The 18,763-nt window shown below is 33.8% G+C and overlaps 2 protein-coding genes across 2 annotated transcripts; both read left to right on the top strand.

Annotated features, from left to right (window-relative positions):
- The first annotated feature begins 2,073 nt into the window (after window positions 1-2,073).
- Window positions 2,074-13,955, top strand: LOC124446444 (transient receptor potential cation channel subfamily M member-like 2). The gene is made up of 32 exons (XM_046997292.1): window positions 2,074-2,434; window positions 2,981-3,220; window positions 3,462-3,660; window positions 3,926-4,068; window positions 4,196-4,391; window positions 4,531-4,696; window positions 4,858-4,996; window positions 5,124-5,202; window positions 5,295-5,395; window positions 5,511-5,645; window positions 5,722-5,766; window positions 5,852-6,026; window positions 6,258-6,480; window positions 6,709-6,934; window positions 7,201-7,465; window positions 7,687-7,802; window positions 8,437-8,568; window positions 8,772-9,035; window positions 9,144-9,318; window positions 9,617-9,728; window positions 9,976-10,169; window positions 10,558-10,690; window positions 10,822-11,053; window positions 11,396-11,423; window positions 11,506-11,600; window positions 11,677-11,765; window positions 11,923-12,024; window positions 12,189-12,275; window positions 12,380-12,482; window positions 12,567-12,710; window positions 13,012-13,125; window positions 13,264-13,955. The coding sequence occupies exons 1-32, from the start codon at window positions 2,279-2,281 to the stop codon at window positions 13,378-13,380; spliced, it is 4,725 nt and encodes a 1,574-aa protein (XP_046853248.1). The 5' UTR covers window positions 2,074-2,278; the 3' UTR covers window positions 13,381-13,955.
- Window positions 13,956-14,357: 402 nt separating this feature from the next.
- LOC124447062 lies at window positions 14,358-17,668 on the top strand. Its single transcript, XM_046997964.1, has 2 exons — window positions 14,358-15,073; window positions 15,115-17,668. Exons 1-2 carry the CDS (start codon window positions 14,468-14,470, stop codon window positions 17,188-17,190), a joined length of 2,682 nt encoding a protein of 893 aa, XP_046853920.1. The 5' UTR covers window positions 14,358-14,467; the 3' UTR covers window positions 17,191-17,668.
- The last annotated feature ends 1,095 nt before the right edge of the window (window positions 17,669-18,763 follow it).

The raw sequence follows: 18,763 nt of genomic DNA, 5'->3' as shown, positions 1-18,763 counted from the left end.
GTAGATGTAGATCGTCCAGGTTAGTAAAGTCCCGAGAAGGACTGTTGATGTTGTTGGTGAGTGACTTTTCGACAACCTTAATGATGGTCATCTTCACTTGGCTCTGATGGCTACCGGTAACTCGGGACTCTACCAACCTGGACAATCTACATCTACAAACATGTGTTCATACTCTGTATTTTATTTATTGAATTAATGTCCAGTTCAAGCACATATAGAAAAGAAGGAGAAAGACTTTACCATAATAACTTTTATGAGTTACATCATTCAATAGGCTTATGTTTGTCGTAAAAATTTATACAACTCATTACTTTCTGTTTGACTCTCAGTCAAACTCATTTATCATTTGAAAGACGAACAACAACATTCAGAGCATTTTATTTGCATGTTCCACAGAAATGACACATTTTAAGTCAAACAAGATTGATTCGGTCTCGCCGTTGGGAAATGGTTTTACTCTATCACCAAGAAAAAAACACTGTCGTTCGAAATCTACTGGATCTTTGGGCTCACATGCGAGCACTTGGAATGAGGTTAGAACTTTGAACACATTTCTATAAATTTTGCGTGTTAAATTGACTTTATATAAAGAGATCATCAAAGTGATCACAGTTTCTTTAATGCTATTTATGGAATAGGCAATAAAGAAATATTTGTGTTGGATTTAACATCAAATATATTAATATATACGATTTTTAAACAAATGATGGAGTTTAACAATCAGATCGTCTCGGACCTATTTTTTGTGTTTTTAAAGTCTTGCTTTTACTTGCTAATTCAAGCACATAAGTAAAAAATCAAAGAAATGTAGCAGATCATGTAACGAAAGCATCGATAAACACCACGCTTATAGACAAAAGCTTTTTTGGAAAAGGAAAAAGAACAAAAGATCCCTTTTTAGAATTTTGTTGTATTCAGTGTATTCATAGTCATTTGTAATTAAAGGTAAGCCATTGAAATGCTTCGAAGTGTATTGGTAAATTGGAGAAAAAGCATGAATTGTTTTGCACTTAAAACGACCTGCAATCAGCAATGTGCAACACAAACAACACATATTAAATTTAAAGAATTTCAATGCGTGGTTCATACTAATGACATAACGACATAACGACAGTAACATACCGCTTGTGTTATGTTTGTAGTGTGAACTAAACTTTTTATCGACATAACTGCATCACAATGACGATATGAACAACACGACATGAGGAAATAATCCGGGTTTTGCAATTTTCATACCAAATGTAAAAAACTCTTTGAAAAATTAATTTGATAGCACCTCTTATATTTCCATCCATATCATGACATTCATTGAGTATTTGAGTAAAACAATGACTACACGTTCCTTTTGTTTTTCTGTACTGAGCAAGTTATGGTATTTATTAGCGTACGTACACTTGCAATTAGTTTTACCTGTTCTTTTATACCATAATTTTGGTTGTGCTTTCACCAAATACGATACCATAATATATGTATATAGTACTATTGTCTTGTCTTACCAAAGTGCGTACTTTTATGATGCTCCCCAAACAACATGACCAGTCACAGTCAGTTATTGATAATGACAAAGACATTGTGTGGAAACACTTTGGTTGAAAGTGATTGGAAATGCCTTATTTTTAAGTCTGTCTTTAATATTCGAAACGACTCTGTTCGAATAAGACGAGTATAATCAAGTTTTGTGTTCTGACTTTTTAGTAAATTGGCAACCACGCCTTTTTTATATAATAATTCAGTCAAGTAAAATGAATTTTATACATGCACCAGTGCATCGATCAATCGATAAAATAAATGATATCAATATACTTTTACCATTTTACTCTAAACTAAATATTTGTTGATTTCAAAATTTAATTGGTTAATTTCACATCGATATCATTCTCAATCATTTTGTTATGTCTAGGTTAGGTCTTAACAAATTTTAGCAATATTTTACTGATGTTGTACATATGATGACTCATACGCACAACAAGATTAATGTAAAGTTGTCCGTATTAAGTGATTTTATTTTGAACAAACAAAACATTCTTTATTGTATGCACGATTGCATATCCTTGCGATATTTTAGTACACCATTGGGGTTCTCGTTTCAAATTTTCATACTTCCATTACTCTCGATTAATCAAATGACACATAATCAAACAGAACACATTCATTTATTGTTGGTTTTATGAACCCAACCTACTGGAAGTCAATCAAGTCTATACATCCGCTTTTTGTGATCTAAAGATCCATACATTTGACAAAAATTATGCGGTCAACATAAAGCGTGAGGTATGTTATGATCACAATGAATAAACCACCGTTGCTCCATCGACAAACGTCAACAAAATCCAGAAAGGTATCTTCGATTTCGAGCTGCAGTCAAGACAGTAAGACTAGTTTTGTTTCATCACATAACTCTATTGGTGGCTTTATTGGCGACATTTCTTCGGAAGTATGAAATTCCTTCCTTATACTATATATGTGCATATACTGACTTTGAGTCTTGTACTGGTCAAATTTATTGTTGGCTTAATATAATGTTGACTTTTTCTTGAAAGAAGTTTTTATAATAATGATTGTAAATTGGAATCGCATCGACATTGTCCGACACTGCTTTGAATTGTGTAGCTATGAAATTGTAATATTTGTTGTAACTCAACATTTGCTAAGATCGACCAGTGTAAATGTAAACAATGTAGTTACATGTTGTTATAAGTATGCATACAATTTCTCAAAATCTTTCTGATATGTTTATACGCTCTAAAAGTTTTGTTTACTTTGTTGTTTAGAATGTTAATAGGTAGTCGGTATTTCGATTTGTTTACTAAGTAAGAACAAGCTATTTGATATCCCACTGATTAAAACACTGATGGAATTTTTTAAATTCCCATTCTCTTTATTGTAGGCATTAGTTGAATCATTACACAAAATTTACAATTTCACTCCGTTAAATTTCTAGGCTAGATCACGTGATCGCAGAATGATTTGCTTTTTGTAGAAATCGAAACAGTCGTGGATACGTGATAACTTCTTCTACAGAGATTGCTTTAAGTTTGTTGCTAATCCTAAAAAGACATCAGGCAATGTTTGTTGTTGTGGGAGATTTCTATCACACCATAAAGTTACTGATCACAACACTCTCACGTGGACACCAGCAACATGTACAAAGAAAATGCCTACGAACGCATTTGGAGAAATACAATTCGTTGGTTCAGCGAACCAATCTGCTAGAGCTCCAGTGAGTATTGATTAATGCAATTTTTAAGAGAAATCGTCTCGTACAGGGCAAGATCCTGGTTGCTTCATTCACGGAAACCAGAATTCCACCAACTTATATAATCGACAAAGTTATGTTAAGTTTTCATAATAATTTAAATCATCTTCTAATTAAACGAAAGTCGTGAGTAACAGTTTCATAGTCACACTAAAAAGCGTTTGAAGAAATGAAAACACTCATTGCTTTTCTACATTCTACATAGTATGTTCGTTTGGCTGAAGATACGAATGTGAACTTGGTAATGAAGCTGATCTTAAAGATTTGGAAGCTGGAAGTTCCAAACCTTGTCATTTCCGTAACAGGTGGAGCGAAATCTTTTCATTTGAAGCCACGTTTAAAGGAAGTATTTCAACGCGGTTTAATTAAAGCAGCAAAGTCTACTGGAGCATGGATTATTACAGGTGATTGCTGAGATCATTTAGAGGGTATGAGTTATTGCAGGGGATTACTGGGATCTTTTAATGATTGAGCTTAAATTGGACTAACGCTTAGGTGGCTATTTATCCGAGAGGCATATGATTTCATAGATTTGCAGACCTTGGGGCTCGTGTGGGCCCCATCAACTCAATAGACGTTTCGTGGTGTATGGATAGGTCAAGGAGGTTTTGTCCATGTCTGTGTGTTGTCTCGTTCAACTAAAATCTAATATAAGAAATATTTGTTAAGGTGGTACAAACACAGGAGTTATGAAACATGTCGGTGAAGCTGTGCGTCAGATGAAGATTGGTGGTGGTTCATCCCGTGATATCAATGTTATTGGTATTGCAACATGGGGAATTGTAGATAGAGCAGCTGACATCACATCTGAGGTACATTATACATTGTACATACAGTCTTGTAGATTTATTTAATTTTCTTTCAAAGCTAAAAATTAAATCATGCACACACAACTGACTAATTGTACGACAAATATTTTGTATATTTAAAATTGTGTAGAGTGGTCTTGGTCAACATCCTGCCAGGTATCGTAAAACTCCTGAGGAAACAACCAAAGCACCTTTAGATAGCTCTCATACACATTTCCTTCTTGTTGATAATGGCACTGTTGGGCAATACGGTGTCGAGATTGATCTTAGGTCAAAAGTTGAGGAGGCAATATCTAAACTTCATACTGAATCAAGATCTACTACAGGTTCGTCTCTCTGACTGAGCGTGAAATTTTTGATGTATAGACATCGCATGCTTGCCTGATACATTCTTTCATTAAGTGTAATGACAATGAGTATGTTTTACCCTGAGCGTCATAACTGTCAATGACTTCTTAATCTTAGGTTCCATTGAGGTTCCTGTTGTGATGTTAGTTCTTGAAGGTGGACCAGGGACATTAAAAACGATGACTGAAGCGATAAAGAAAAAAATTCCAGCTGTAGTTATTGATGGAAGTGGTCGTGCCGCTGATGTTGTTTCCTTTGCTTACAAACACACCATCTCTAGCACGTAAGTAGATATATATTATGAGAAACTACTAAAAACGGTTTATGTTTCATTATACGTCTTAAAATTAATTTATTTCATTAGTATAAGGGAGAGCTAGAAGCTTTGAGAATGCCGAATCGGATAATGTTGAAAAAACATAAAGACGTGAAAGATTTTTTTAGGAAAAATGGCAAGAACATTAATGTGATTGATCAAACATATAAAGAATTAGTCGAAGAGAAAATTGTCGATGTTTTTGGAAAGGAAAATCTGCTTAATGTTTACAAGATGATTGAGGATGTTGTTGAGGATGAAAAAATGGTTTGTTTTCTTTCAAATGAATGATGTTTAAAAAGAGCAAAAAATTAAATATATCTTATAAGTAGATATGGAAGTAGACTTTTAATTGCCATCTCAATTTCTCTTAAAAACTTCTAAATTTTTGCAGGTTACTATTTATCGTTTGGATGAAGGAGGAAATATGTCCCGTGATATTGATTTAGCAATTCTAACGTCTTTGTTGAAAGGTATTGTGAGAAGATTCTTAATCTATATTAAAGTAGTGATTGCTGAACGCTAAGTAAAGAAATGTGATTGCAAGAGCTTGATACCTTTACAGCGAGTCGTTCTAGCCCTTTAACGCAGCTAAATCTTGCTTTGGCGTGGAATCGTGTGGATGTTGCTGAAAGTGACATCTTTACAGAGGATTACAGATTTCATGTGAGCTAATAAACTGTATTTACAGCTAATGTTGTTCCTTGCATCCTTCATCTTTGAATAATGTCAATAATTGAAATCTATTATTATCTTTTTATTTGTTTTTTATTTTATATAGTCTGAAGATCTTTACAATCCTATGCTGACTGCCCTACTGGACGATAAGGCTGATTTTGTTAGACTATTTTTGGAGAATGGTTTGAGTATGACTGAATTTTTAAACGTCGAGCGTCTTACTATGCTCTACAAATCAGTAAGTCAAAGTCAAACATTATTTCGATTGAGTGAAATGTGAAGAAAAAACCTTTCCTTTTCATTGAATTGTGTAGGTTTCCAATAACGGTGTGTTAGGTTCTCTTGTCCGTCGTGAAATGGTATGAAAAAATTGATGCACTTGTGTCTCATTTGACATTGGTATTTTCTTTCAATTTTCTATAATTTGTTCATTAAAAACTACAGAAAAGACGCAATACAAAATATGTGACACCTCAGTTGATTGGATACGCTATAGAGGAACTTGTGGGTGACAGTTATCACAGTTATTATCTCAGATATCCTCGGTATTTCTGTGAGCCAAATTGCAATTCTTCACAGCTACTCCGACTGCGACCTTCTACTCCAGTAGCAGTTGTTGGTAAATAGAACAATTCATTTACTTTAGAACCATTCACATTAGAATCATTAAAACTATTTGTATTTTGACCATCAACACCGGAACTATTTACATTAGAACCATTTACATTAGAACCATTTACATTAGAACCATTTACATTGGAGCCATTTACAATGGAACCATTTACATTGGAACCATTTACATTGGAACCATTTACATTGGGGCTTTGATTTACTTCTTGTGTTGTTTCAGATGTCAATAACAAAGAAAATCCATTACCATTTCCGTTTCTTGATGTCTTCACATGGGCCGTGTTATCTGGTAAAAAAGATCTTGCGAAACTTCTTTGGGAGAAAGGAGTTCATCCTATTGCTGCAGCTCTTTTTGCATCCAAACTTCTGAAAGAAATGGTAAAATACTCACGAAATGATCATCAAATTATTGATTCTCTGGACGGGTTACTTAAACTGGCTGAGTAAGTAATGAGTAATGATCATATGAACTATACGTCTTAGCAGACATAAGGACGACATTCTAGAACATATTTTGAAAATAATTCTCCATTATATACAACAAAGAAACACAGACCTATCCTTTTGGTCTTTAAGTAAATTCTTCTCCCTGATTATATATGTATTTATAGCAATTATAGGGAGGTTTATATTGAAGCTATATAATATATAAATCGTGTATTTCTTACTAGGGAATTTGAAGGTTTCGCTGTTTCCATACTAGACACATGTTACACAGAAGATCAAGATCTTGCTCAGTCACTGATAGTGCGAGCGTTGAAACCATTTGGATCTCTTACCTGTTTGGACATTGCTCAACTGGCACAGGATCAAGATTTCATAGCTCACTCCAGTTGCCAAGTTTTATTTAACAGATTATGGATGGGAGGAATTATGTTAGATACACCTTGGTGGAAGGTTAGGAATTCGAATAAAGAAAGTCTCTGATGCATTAGTATGTATTTATGAATTCATGGACCGCTTAGTAAAGCAGCATTTGCATGATAAATGTACAGAAAATGATGAAACATTCAGCAACGTCACGGTGCTATGTTTTGATATATCCTACTATTTAAGAACTTGGTTGATAATTTTTGTGTCATGACACAATTTGAAATCTGAAGAATTTCTTAACCTGATATTAAATTTTTTCTTCGTTTCTAAATTTTAATGTTGTATTTCAGGTTCTTCCCTGCGCTTTTTTTCCTTTCTTGATATATCCATTAATTTTCTTTGGCGTGGACGAGTATGAGGGTGCAGAAGAAAAATTTTATAGCCAGGATGATTTGAACAGAAATACAATAATAAAAAAAGATAAAGAAGAAGACGACATTCAGAGAAATAGAAGTTATGACGACAATATAGAAATGGACGACATGCACAAAGTAAAAGCAAAAGTAAAAGAAGTTAGATCAACTCGACAGTCGAACTTTAACATTCTTTCAGAAGGTAAAAGTATTCGTTTCTAGCAAACTGTACGTAGCTAAATATGATTAACGTGGATCTTTCCGCCTGCAATATGTATACCTTAGAAAAAGTTTGTATGCAGGTTTATCAAAAAATAAGAATTTTTTTGAATAAAGCGGGAATTTCTACAGATAAAATCATAATTTTACTATCTGTTTAGAAACAAAATGCATCGTTAACAAAAAGTCTTAATTTTAATACAGAGCTTTTAGGTGAAGACGACGTCATGGACAATATTCTTCGTGTAACTAAAGTTAATTACATTCAACGAGTTTTGCGGTTTTATGATGCTCCGTTCACTAAATTTGTGACGAACATAGTAAGTCAACTGTCATTGCTCTTTTATATCAATTCAACTTATTGTTTCAATGATGTTTTCCATTCTTGGTGATGTTTTGTTGCGCTATGTTACTAGTGCTCCTACATAACATTCTTGGTGATGTTTTGTTGCGTTATGTTACTAGTGCTCCTACATAACTTTCTTGGTGATGTTTTGTTACGTTATGTTACTAGTGCTCCTACATAACATTCTTGGTGATGTTTTTTACGTTATGTTACTAGTGCTTCTACATAACATTCTTGGTGATGTTTTGTTACGTTATGTTACTAGTACTTCTATATAACATTCTTGGTGATGTTTTGTTACGTTATGTTACTAGTGCTCCTACATAGCATTCTTGGTGATGTTTTGTTACGTTATGTTACTAGTACTTCTACATAACATTCTTGCTGATGTTTTGTTACGTTATGTTACTAGTGCTCCTACATAACTTTCTTGGTGATGTTTTGTTACGTTATGTTACTAGTGCTCCTACATAACTTTCTTGGTGATGTTTTGTTACGTTATGTTACTAGTGCTCCTACATAACTTTCTTGGTGATGTTTTGTTACGTTATGTTACGAGTGCTTCTACATAACGTTCTTGATGATGTTTTGTTACGTTATGTTACTAGTGCTCCTACATAGCATTCTTGGTGATGTTTTGTTACGTTATGTTAATGGACTTCAAGAAACACAATGTTTCATCAATAGAATATCTTCTTATGACTTGGGTTGCTGTGTTAATAGTTGAAGAAATAAGACAGGTAATTTAAGTTGCCATCTCTTTTGCCATCTTCTTTATTTTATCTCAATGTCAACACTAATATCCATTATCCTTACTTGAGCAGATAAAAACATCTAGGGGTTGCGTGGCTTTTAATTATTTTATGCAAAATCAAAGAGCAACAGTGCATTAGTATAATTTGAACTTTTTAGTGAATCAGCTTAATGGCGATCTTCTTTTTAGATGCTGTCTCAACATCCTAAGAATATTTATGAAAAGATCAATCTTTATTTGGCAGATGCTTGGAATTTTATTGATATTTTATCATTGCTGGCCTTTGCAGTTGCATCCATTCTTCGATTTTTCCCCGACAATTTTGATGGTGATTTATTTGAAGCTGCTAGAATTATTTATATTCTCGATATAATATTGTTTATCGTCCGCTCTTTTCAAATGTTTTCTGTGAGCAGACAGTTGGGACCAAAGCTAGTCATGATAAAAACTATGGTAAATCTTCTTTCACAATCCACAATCTACAATGATTCATTGTTTCATACATGCAAAATTTAAATTAATAATCGTTTTAACTGTTTGTGGTGCTTGCCCTTATTTTAGATAGAGGACCTGGTGCAGTTTATCATAATCTTGGCTGTGTTTATACTCAGCTATGGTATTGCGCTTCAGGCTGCGTTGTATCCAAATTCAGTGAATCTATGGAATGTTCTTAAAGGCATCATTGAGAAACCTTACTTTCAAATGTATGGAGAGCTTTTCTATGAAGATTTTACTGGTAAGATTGAATAAATTTAGATTTAATTCAATTATGCATGATACATGATGCATTATTTTTCATGTCATTTCTGAATGTCGGAGGAGACCAAAGTGCTTGTGACTTCTGAGTTTACAATTACATAGGGAATTTCACTAGCTTCAAATCAGGTTGATCGATTTAAAATACCGTTTTGTTACTAAAGTGCAGCAAAGTGAGCTTATAATTCAGGCATGTTATTAACTTAATAGTAATTGTTTAGGTGACGGTTTTCGATGTTTTTTCTTTTCTCAACGAGAAAACATTTTGGTTTTTACAGATAAAAGTTTGAATATTCATGCTGATGTAAGATGGCTCGGTCCAGCTTTACTCGGAGTTTATATGTTGTTGACCAATGTTCTTCTTTTGAATCTTTTAATCGCCATTTTCAAGTATGTAGAGAGCCTATAGCTCTAGCACTTCACTAAAATTATTAAACATGTCAATTTTTTGATAAACGTTGTAAAGCATTAACAAAGGTTTTTTTATGCTGTTTTTATAACTCGTAACAAAATTGTTTTAAATATTTTGTCCCAAAACATGTACAGTCCCAATATTTTAATTGTACTGTTTAGTGATTTAGATTTCTAAAACATCAAAAGGTACCGTGGAAGTTTTTTTATATTTATTCATTTCCAGTTACACATTTGAAAAAATCCAAGAAAGCTCAGACAAAGTGTGGAAGTTTCAGCGTTATAATTTGATTCGTGAATATCTCGCCAGACCAACCTTAGTTCCTCCATTCATGATTTTATCGCATATTTTCATATTCATTAAATGGATCGTACAAATGTGTGGTTGTGGACCCAAGCCAGTTGTCGGAAGTGCTCTAAGTGAGTTAAAGACATTAATTAATGAGACTTGAGGTTTTTTCCTTCTTTTTAAGCGAATCCAGTCACCATGCAAGTAATATTTATTAACTATAATATCGTTAAACTTGTGCATGTGTAAATTTTTTGGTATTTTTACCACAAATTTCATGTCGATTTAAAGTTATACAACTGCAAAAAACGGTTAAGATCACATAACAGTACAATTAATTTCTTTGAGCAATTATTTAATAACTCGCTCCTTAAATTAGCAACAACTTCTTAATATTTTTAAAAATTTACGTTTCTGGTAAATTTTCGTACATTTTCACTTTTGAACATTTTTGTTGTATTGCATGGCTTTTTATGAGATGTATATCCTGCTCAGCCTGCTCATTTTTGTATTTCTTAGAACTGAATTTAAACAAACATGAAAACGACCAGTTATCCATTTTGGAAAATCATAGTAGAGATCTTGGATTGTTGAGAAAGAATGCAGAAAAAGACGAGAAAGTTGAGCAGAGAGTCAGGAATATTAACACGAAGTTAGTAGCTATACTTAAAAATAGAAAGAGAAGGGAATATTTAAGTAAATTTTCCTTCAAAATTACGACATTCTGATAACTTGTTAAAGAAGTACGATGGCCAGTTTTAAACAATATTTGTCATTTTCCAGAATCGATGAGCTAAGCAATCAACTAGAAAGAATGATGGAGGCATCATTTGAGCCCGGCTGTAAAGGTGATGATGGAAACAAAAGTAACAAAAATCGTAATTTAAGATCAGCTCATCATTCCAGAAACTTTGAATCAACGATTATGGCGAGAATAAATAACGTAGAAGAACGCTTGCTTCAAACATCAAATACACTGGAAAAGATTTTAGAAATTGTTTCATTGACTTCTCACGTAAGAATCTTTTCTCAGAATTTATATCTTGCTTCTGTAATTATTCATGATATGAATCGATGTACAGTAATGATGACTACAAATGTTGTAATATTGCACACTTTTGCAGTTGTAGCTATACATGTTATTTACTATACTTACTAATTGGAAGATGTGTTTTAAAAAATATTTGACAATGCTATAGATGTGTACCGAGGCTGAAGGCCGAAGGCTGAGATAAGATCTGAGACATAATGAAAATTTATTTTGGTATTTTTATACTAAAAAAATTTTTTGACGCGTTTTGAAACTTGTCAGATTTCGATGTTACAAAAATTAATGTCATATTTTTCTTTGATTTAGCTCAGAGGAAGTTCTTTCTTTACTGCTGGTCAGTCAACGATACAATGTGGAGAGTTCTTTAAGCTGTTTTGATGTTTGTTAAATCGTTCAAGTATTGTCTCTATCTCTAGGTCGTAAGTCTATTCATATAAAATCGAGAAAATCTCCATATCCTATGAGCATGGTTGGGAGAATTTCGTTACCTGATGAGTTAGTTCCTTGGGAGGTTTGTATTATTTTCCTAACGTAATCAAGCTATATCTATGCTATCCAAACTATACATAGCTACAATATATTACTAGGCGTCATACCCCGACTATAATCCTCCTACATACACATCAGATTCAGTAAAAAGAAAGCCACCTTGGGCTGACGTTGATATCATGTCGAGGTAATTAATTTACTATTTTTCATGTATAGTATAATGTATGTAACAAATCTGAGTTACATGTTGGTTGGAAAAATCAAATGAACATCATTGTTAGGAGTGAGAGAAGAAGATGGTGGACTCGTCGTTGAATCACAGAGTTATGAGTTTTTCATTTTAGGCATCCTCGTCCCGTTTTGAAATTTAATAATTTTGATGACGAATGTAACGTGGACCGACGTAGCTACACTGGATCATATAAAGTAGTAGATGGGCTTCCTTTGTAAGTACATTTTTATTAAATATATTATTAGTAGCTGGCGCACTCTGCTAAGAGTTAATGGTATGTGGAAACTTGATCGAATCTCTGCCATTACATAGATACGTACTTGACGCTTTTAACAAGCGTGTCGCGCAAAGTTTTAAATTTCTATGAAATTCTTTCAGTAACCCAATGGGTCGAACAGGACTTACTGGTCGTGGCTTACTGGGACGATATGGTCCAAATCATGCTGCAGATCCGATTGTTACCAGGTGTAATGTCTAAATAGAATATATGAACTTTGAGAGAAGTGCATTAGTTTACGGAGTAAGAAATTCAAGATAATGTTCATCATTCAGTTGTAATTTTATTACAGATGGAAAATGACAAGCTCTGGTGCGCTGATGGAAAACGGAAAGAAAGTGCTCGAGTTTGTAGCTATACAGCGAAGGGATAATCAAGAATGGGCCATTCCTGGAGTAAGATAGTTAAAAAAATAATTGTTTTCTTGACGTTGTTTGTATACTTGGCTGTTGCAATTAGAGTTGGAACATGTTTTGTAGGGAATGGTGGAACCAGGTGAACAGATATCGTCGACATTAAAAAAAGAGTTTATGGAAGAAGCTTTGGCAGGCTTAGACATGGACGAGACAGAACGAGAAGAATTAAAACGGCAAGTTGATGCTTTGTTTCAACTAGGAATTGAGGTAAACAGATCGATTGTGAATTAAAATTTTTATAGAAGTCAATTAGCTAATATTCAGAAAAATTGCCAGAAAAATATGTAGTTACTGATTTCGTCCACAACTTACCGTATTCTACCTTTAAAGTGTAATAACTGTGCAATCTAAAGCTTGGGAGACTGTAAGACCTAAAGCTGGACTTTTAAAATTTACAAACCACGCTGAACTTGCTTATATTTTTCATCGCATAGTTCAAATTTGGCTTTTACTTTGACTTTTAATGAACTCTCATTACAGCAAAAAATTATTTCATTCTTATATTAAGGTGTTCAAAGGTTATGTTGATGATCCAAGAAATACTGATGTTGCCTGGATTGAGACCATTGCAATGAACTATCATGATGATAGTGGAGAAATATTTAATAAAATCAAACTACAGGTAAATGGTCGTCAATCTGCAACATGATATGTGGTTATATATATGCTTCTTTTTTCTTTGATTTCTGGAGATTTTCTTATCGTTTGAGTACAACAGCATGCGATATCCTTAGCTTTTCCACTTATTTAATTTAACCAGGCTGGCGATGATGCAACTGCTGTGCGATGGCAAAGAGTCAGCGGTAATATTCCACTATATGCCAATCACGTTGCTATATTAGAGAATGTTGCAAATCGTCACAATGCAAACTTTTGAACATCTCAAAGCAGTTTCTAAGGCTAAAAACCTTTTAAAAGTTCAATAAATAGTTTTAGCACTGTCCGTTTGCTTTAGAGAAAAATTTTAGTGTTATTTATTTATTATGTAATATTTTACGTAATGTTTAAGGTGTTTTAAGAAGTGACGTGCTCATGTCTAAAGTTTTTGTCCTGCTATGTAAATTTCAGAGCATTTGAGAGAGATATTGTTTTTGCAGTTTGTAAACAAAGGAAAATTTGCTCAGCAGGAATGAATTTTCTGATTGGCTACGCCACTGGCCTTTGTTGTCTTGTTCACAATAGCTACGTTTTGAAATAAATAATGTAAAAAATAATCGAAACTAATTTACTGTCAAAAATATTCCATAGTATATTTGATCTTAATTTGGAACAATCATATTGGCTAATGCAGGAAAAATTTGTTCCTATAAAAATGTAGAGCACATTGTGCATTGCTAAGAGCTTAAAAAGAGTAACTTTGATCGGCTGTCGCTAAAATTTGCTTGTAAAATGATTTTACACATCATTCCAAAAAACCTACCAAAAATAAAACTGGAAGTGACTTTTCTTAAATTTATATGTTCTTGAATTCGAACTTAATAAGTAACTTAAAAACGAAAGTGAAAGTTTATGATCTTAAAATGAAACGGTATCGTGATTGGAGGAAGGTCGTTTCCGGCAAGGCTATATAAAACCTTGTACACATATTCAATTTACTATTAGAAATCAACCAACAGTCAGTCAAAGACTTAACAGTCTAAAATATACTCTCGTTAATAAGACTTCACTACGTATCAATTTCTTCACTGATTGTTAATCAAAAATTTCAATCAAAAACTTATCCCCATATTCTATATGCTCACTCACACTCAGTGGAGTGAAAATTCCGTTTTTAAATATTTATGAGAGTGGGAGAGCGAGAGCGTTGGCGTGTCTAGCTATCCTAAAATATAAATAAAGTATATTATTGATTGCATTACCATAATTAACTTCCGTTCACCATCGGTGGTGTGATATAGTGCAGTCATCATTTCTCGCTACAAGTACCAAGGAAGATTTTCAGTCATACGACGCTGAACAAAGTTATGTCCGATTGGAAAGATATTCTACGTGATAGATTAAGTCTCACTTTGCCTGAGCCAGTTAAATTACTTTTTGATATAGCATATTCGTACGGCGCAATATGGGCAATATTTATTGCAGTAATTATGGCCATCATTTTCCATGTTTGTGATTACAACTTTATTGCCATCTATGCTGGTCGTCGAATAGCAATAGACATGTCAAGAACACCTCCAAACCACTACGTATACAAGAGAACAATTGACGTAACCGATATCATTAATGGCTTAAATCAATTGACACGAAGTAACCCAGAGCGAGAGGTTCACGCTATAATTAGTGGTGGACCTGGAGCCGGAAAGTCAGAACTTGCAAGACAAGTTGGAGAAAAAATTTACCATTCAGAAAATAAACCTATCATGAATTTTGACTTGTCATTCATTTTACCCCCAACAGACGTCATCACATTAAATGCAGATAACTTTGAACTACTTCATCGTTCTCTCGAGGAAGCCATTGATACAATACAAGGAAAGGAATCTAAATCTATGGGTTATGATAGACCTGGGGATGAAGAAATGATCTTTTCAAAATTTCATCAACTTCGAGTTGCTTTAAAAACCGTTCAAGCCTTTTGACGAACCCAATAATCATATTTGATAACGTAAAGGGGGCCATGTTTACATTCTTGTACAAAAAACGACAAAATGGAAAAGGCTTTTTGAATGCTGGAAGTAAGGAGTATGGTAAAATACGAATTATTGTCGCCACACAACGTCGACCAACGGCGATATTGCCTTCTTTTATATGTTACAAAGATTTGGCTGATCCAATACCAACTGATGAAGCGGTAAAATTGTTGAATACAATTACAAATATTCAGAACGATGATCAAAATGCCGCTTACTTAGCAAAGGCACTCAGCGGGTTTCCTAAATCTCTTGTAGATGCTGCTTTTCATATTCAAATAGGAAGACGCCGAAATGTTTCATACCGACTTTATTTGGAAGAATTAGAATTGAGTAGAAAGCGTTACTTAAAAAAAGTCAACTTTTCTTGGGCTGAAGTCACGGATCAAGGTGTATCGTATAACTTCACGGCATATACTGCATCACTAATGCTAGTTGAGCAATATTTCCTTGATCCAGATCATGGGCGTTTATACAAGACTTTGGCCTTTTTTATTGGTTATTGTGGCTCTCCAGCAATCTCATTGACACTTTTTGAAAAGTATGTTAGTCTTGATAGCGATTTAAAAGACTACGTGGAACTTGAAGCCGTCGGTATTTTAGTCGGAAAGACTTCGTTGTATGACGTGAAAGACAGAAATCGTGAACATTATCTCATACTGACCCATCAAATTACAAGATTTGCGTCGTTTGATGCGTGGAATAAAAAAGTAGAGACCGAAAACGACCCAATACATGTTTTTCAAACTTCAATTGCGCGTATTTTTGAGGCCTTAAAATCAGAGTTCAACAATACGCGTGATCAGGAGGTTGAATATACAAGTTCTAGTTTCAAAGTCATTGATGTGGTTATGTCTTTGGTGACAAAGATCCACGAGAAAAAGTTAAACATCTATAATATTATCAGCAAGGAATTTTGTTGGTTATTTCTTTATTCGATTGGGCCAAACAGTCACAAATCTGCTATAATAATGCCTAAAGTAGATTTTCTTGTAGATATGGTTGACGACAGCTATCAAAAAAACAACATAGAAATATCTTTTCTTTTGTCCGTTCTCTTTTTTCATAGCACAGGAAATCAAGAGCCTGGAAACGTAAAAAAGGTCGTTAAAGCGATAGAAGAATTGGTCTTAAACTCCTTATCAAAGCCAGATAATATTTCCATTGAGAAAAAAGTATTGTTGATCAATATGATTGGAACTGTATATCGTGGGCTAGCTCAGGATTGGCTGAAAGCGCAAGAATTGCATCAACTTGCATTGAATCTTTCAGAAAAGAATAGTTTAAAGAATGAAGAGGCAATATCACTGCACTTGCTTGGAATTATTCATCGATATCAAAGAAATCTTGATAAGGCTTTAACGTATCATGAAAAAGCAGTAGAACTTGCCAGACGGATTTTCTCTACAAAAGAAAAAGGTCGACTTGCTGAATTCTTACTAAATTTGGCCGTAGTTTACAATCGTGTGAAAGAGTTCGACAAAGCTCGTCAAATGTACGAAGAAACCTTGGAACTGGTTAAAAAAGCATATGGTCCACGACATCAACGAGTTGCAAAAGTTTTAAATACTTTATCGACCAGTTATTACGCTTTAGGAAAATATCCGGAAAGTATAAATGTTTTATTGGAAGCTCTTAGCATTCACGAGGAAATTCATGGTGACTACCATCCTCACGTAGCGGAAACATTGTATTTTCTTGGATTCACATATCGTTCCAATGGTGATCTCTCAGAATCTCTTCAAGTGTTGAAGAGATCTTTGAAAATAACACAACAATATTATGGAAATAGACATTTTAAAGTCGCTGAAATTTTACATGATCTTTCTAATACGCAAAGAGAACTGGGTATGCTTAATGATGCCCTAGAAAATGCTAATACATGCGTTCATATTTTTCGAAAAACATTAGGTGAAAATGATTCAGCTGTTGCAACATCTTTGAATGGTGTAGGACTTATTTATTTAGAGCTTGGTGATTCAGTTACAGCTCAAAGAAAATTTGAAGAAGCTCTTAAAGTTTTGAGAAACTTCAGGAGCATGGTTTTCAAGGACTGAGTATTAGCGAGACACTTGGAAATATAGCTTTGGCGTTGAAACACCGTAAAGAAACCGAGAAAGCAAAAGAGTATGTTTCAAATGCTTTGAACATAATTTTAAAAGTGCACCCTGAAAGTCATCCACGGGTTAAAAAACTACGTGAGTTGGAAAAAAATCTTGAAAATATCAATGAAAATGAGGAAAAATATGTTGATGCACCTTAGATAAAATGTGTTAGAATGTACATTTACCCATGTACAATCAAGTGAGCTCAAATTTGCACATTTAGTGAACAACTTATGTAATAATGCGTTCGCCCTTTTTAACTGAAATTTTAAGCGATATAAATATGCAATAAGTTTTACTTAACAAAAAAAAACAAAGACACAATTACTGTAAAACAAAATTTAGATATTGCACTATGAGTGACGGAGTATTGTCATTTTACTTTATAATTGGATGTCATTAGCAATTAAACGAGCTGCTTTCCACTGAATCACGATTTGTTGATGTCAAAAGTAAAGGTTTGGGATTCAGCCTACCTTATACTCGTAAATTTTTCCTACATCAATCATTTTTTTAAAATCTAATGCTTATACTCAGTGGCGTAACTAAATGGGGGGGGGTGCAGTGGTCCCCACCAAACGCTTGAATATGTGTCTGTCGGAAAATTTTAGATGGTTGTCGGAAATTTAATTTCATTAATTGCACCTAGTAGTGTAAATAGAACAGCACTCGCAAATGGTGTTCAGTAATAAATAAATTTACGGATATAAGAAATTCAAAATACTAAATACTTGCAGTAAAATACTTTAACTTTTAAAGCCAGAACCGAACCCTAACACTACCCCTAACCCTAACTATAGATTGTTTTTCTATTACTTTTGTTATAAAGCACAAAAGATTAAAGGGAGATTGATGAGCATGAGGCAGTTCCAAGTGATGTAGGAGATCTTTTGTCTTTTTTGATGCAGGAGAAATTGCCAGCTCAATTTGAGAAAATCACAACGTTGCTAAGACTTATTCTAACATTGCCTGTTTCTTCCGCACACGATGAAAGGTCATTTAGTTGTTTAAAACGTGTCAAAACCTTTTGTGTGTAGCACAATGAGGGAATAACGATTGTCCAACCTTGCATGTATTTCCATCAATCGGGAATATGTTTCGTCTGTTGCACTGAAGGAACTACAAAAACTATTTTTAAATGCAAAGACCAGGAGAAAACGTTTTAACCCAATTGTATTAAACAAAGTTTTTACTGAGAGTTTTTAGTTACAACTGCCTCTGCTTTTTTTTAATTCTTCCCAAATTTCCGACTCTTTGGTTTAAATGAGATGTTTAAAAACGAAGAACAAATGAAAAACGTAATTTCGGAGTTATAGCTAGTTACGAAATTTCCATGACTTTGATAATAATTTGTAAGTAATCGATTAAAATACATACGCTATAAATAAAAAATATAAGATAATCATCACTTTTGTTTGCAAAATGAATTGTGGCCACGCTCGTTGGCTATAGTGCACCCGCTTTTTGTCGGAAAATTTTAGACTTTGCATCCCCACTAGAAAAGTCCAGTTACGCCACTGTTTAT

Source organism: Xenia sp. Carnegie-2017, unplaced genomic scaffold (assembly GCF_021976095.1).
Source record: "Xenia sp. Carnegie-2017 unplaced genomic scaffold, XeniaSp_v1 HiC_scaffold_22, whole genome shotgun sequence".
Classification (NCBI taxonomy): domain Eukaryota; kingdom Metazoa; phylum Cnidaria; class Anthozoa; order Malacalcyonacea; family Xeniidae; genus Xenia; species Xenia sp. Carnegie-2017.
This window is presented reverse-complemented; position numbering and strand designations above follow the sequence as displayed.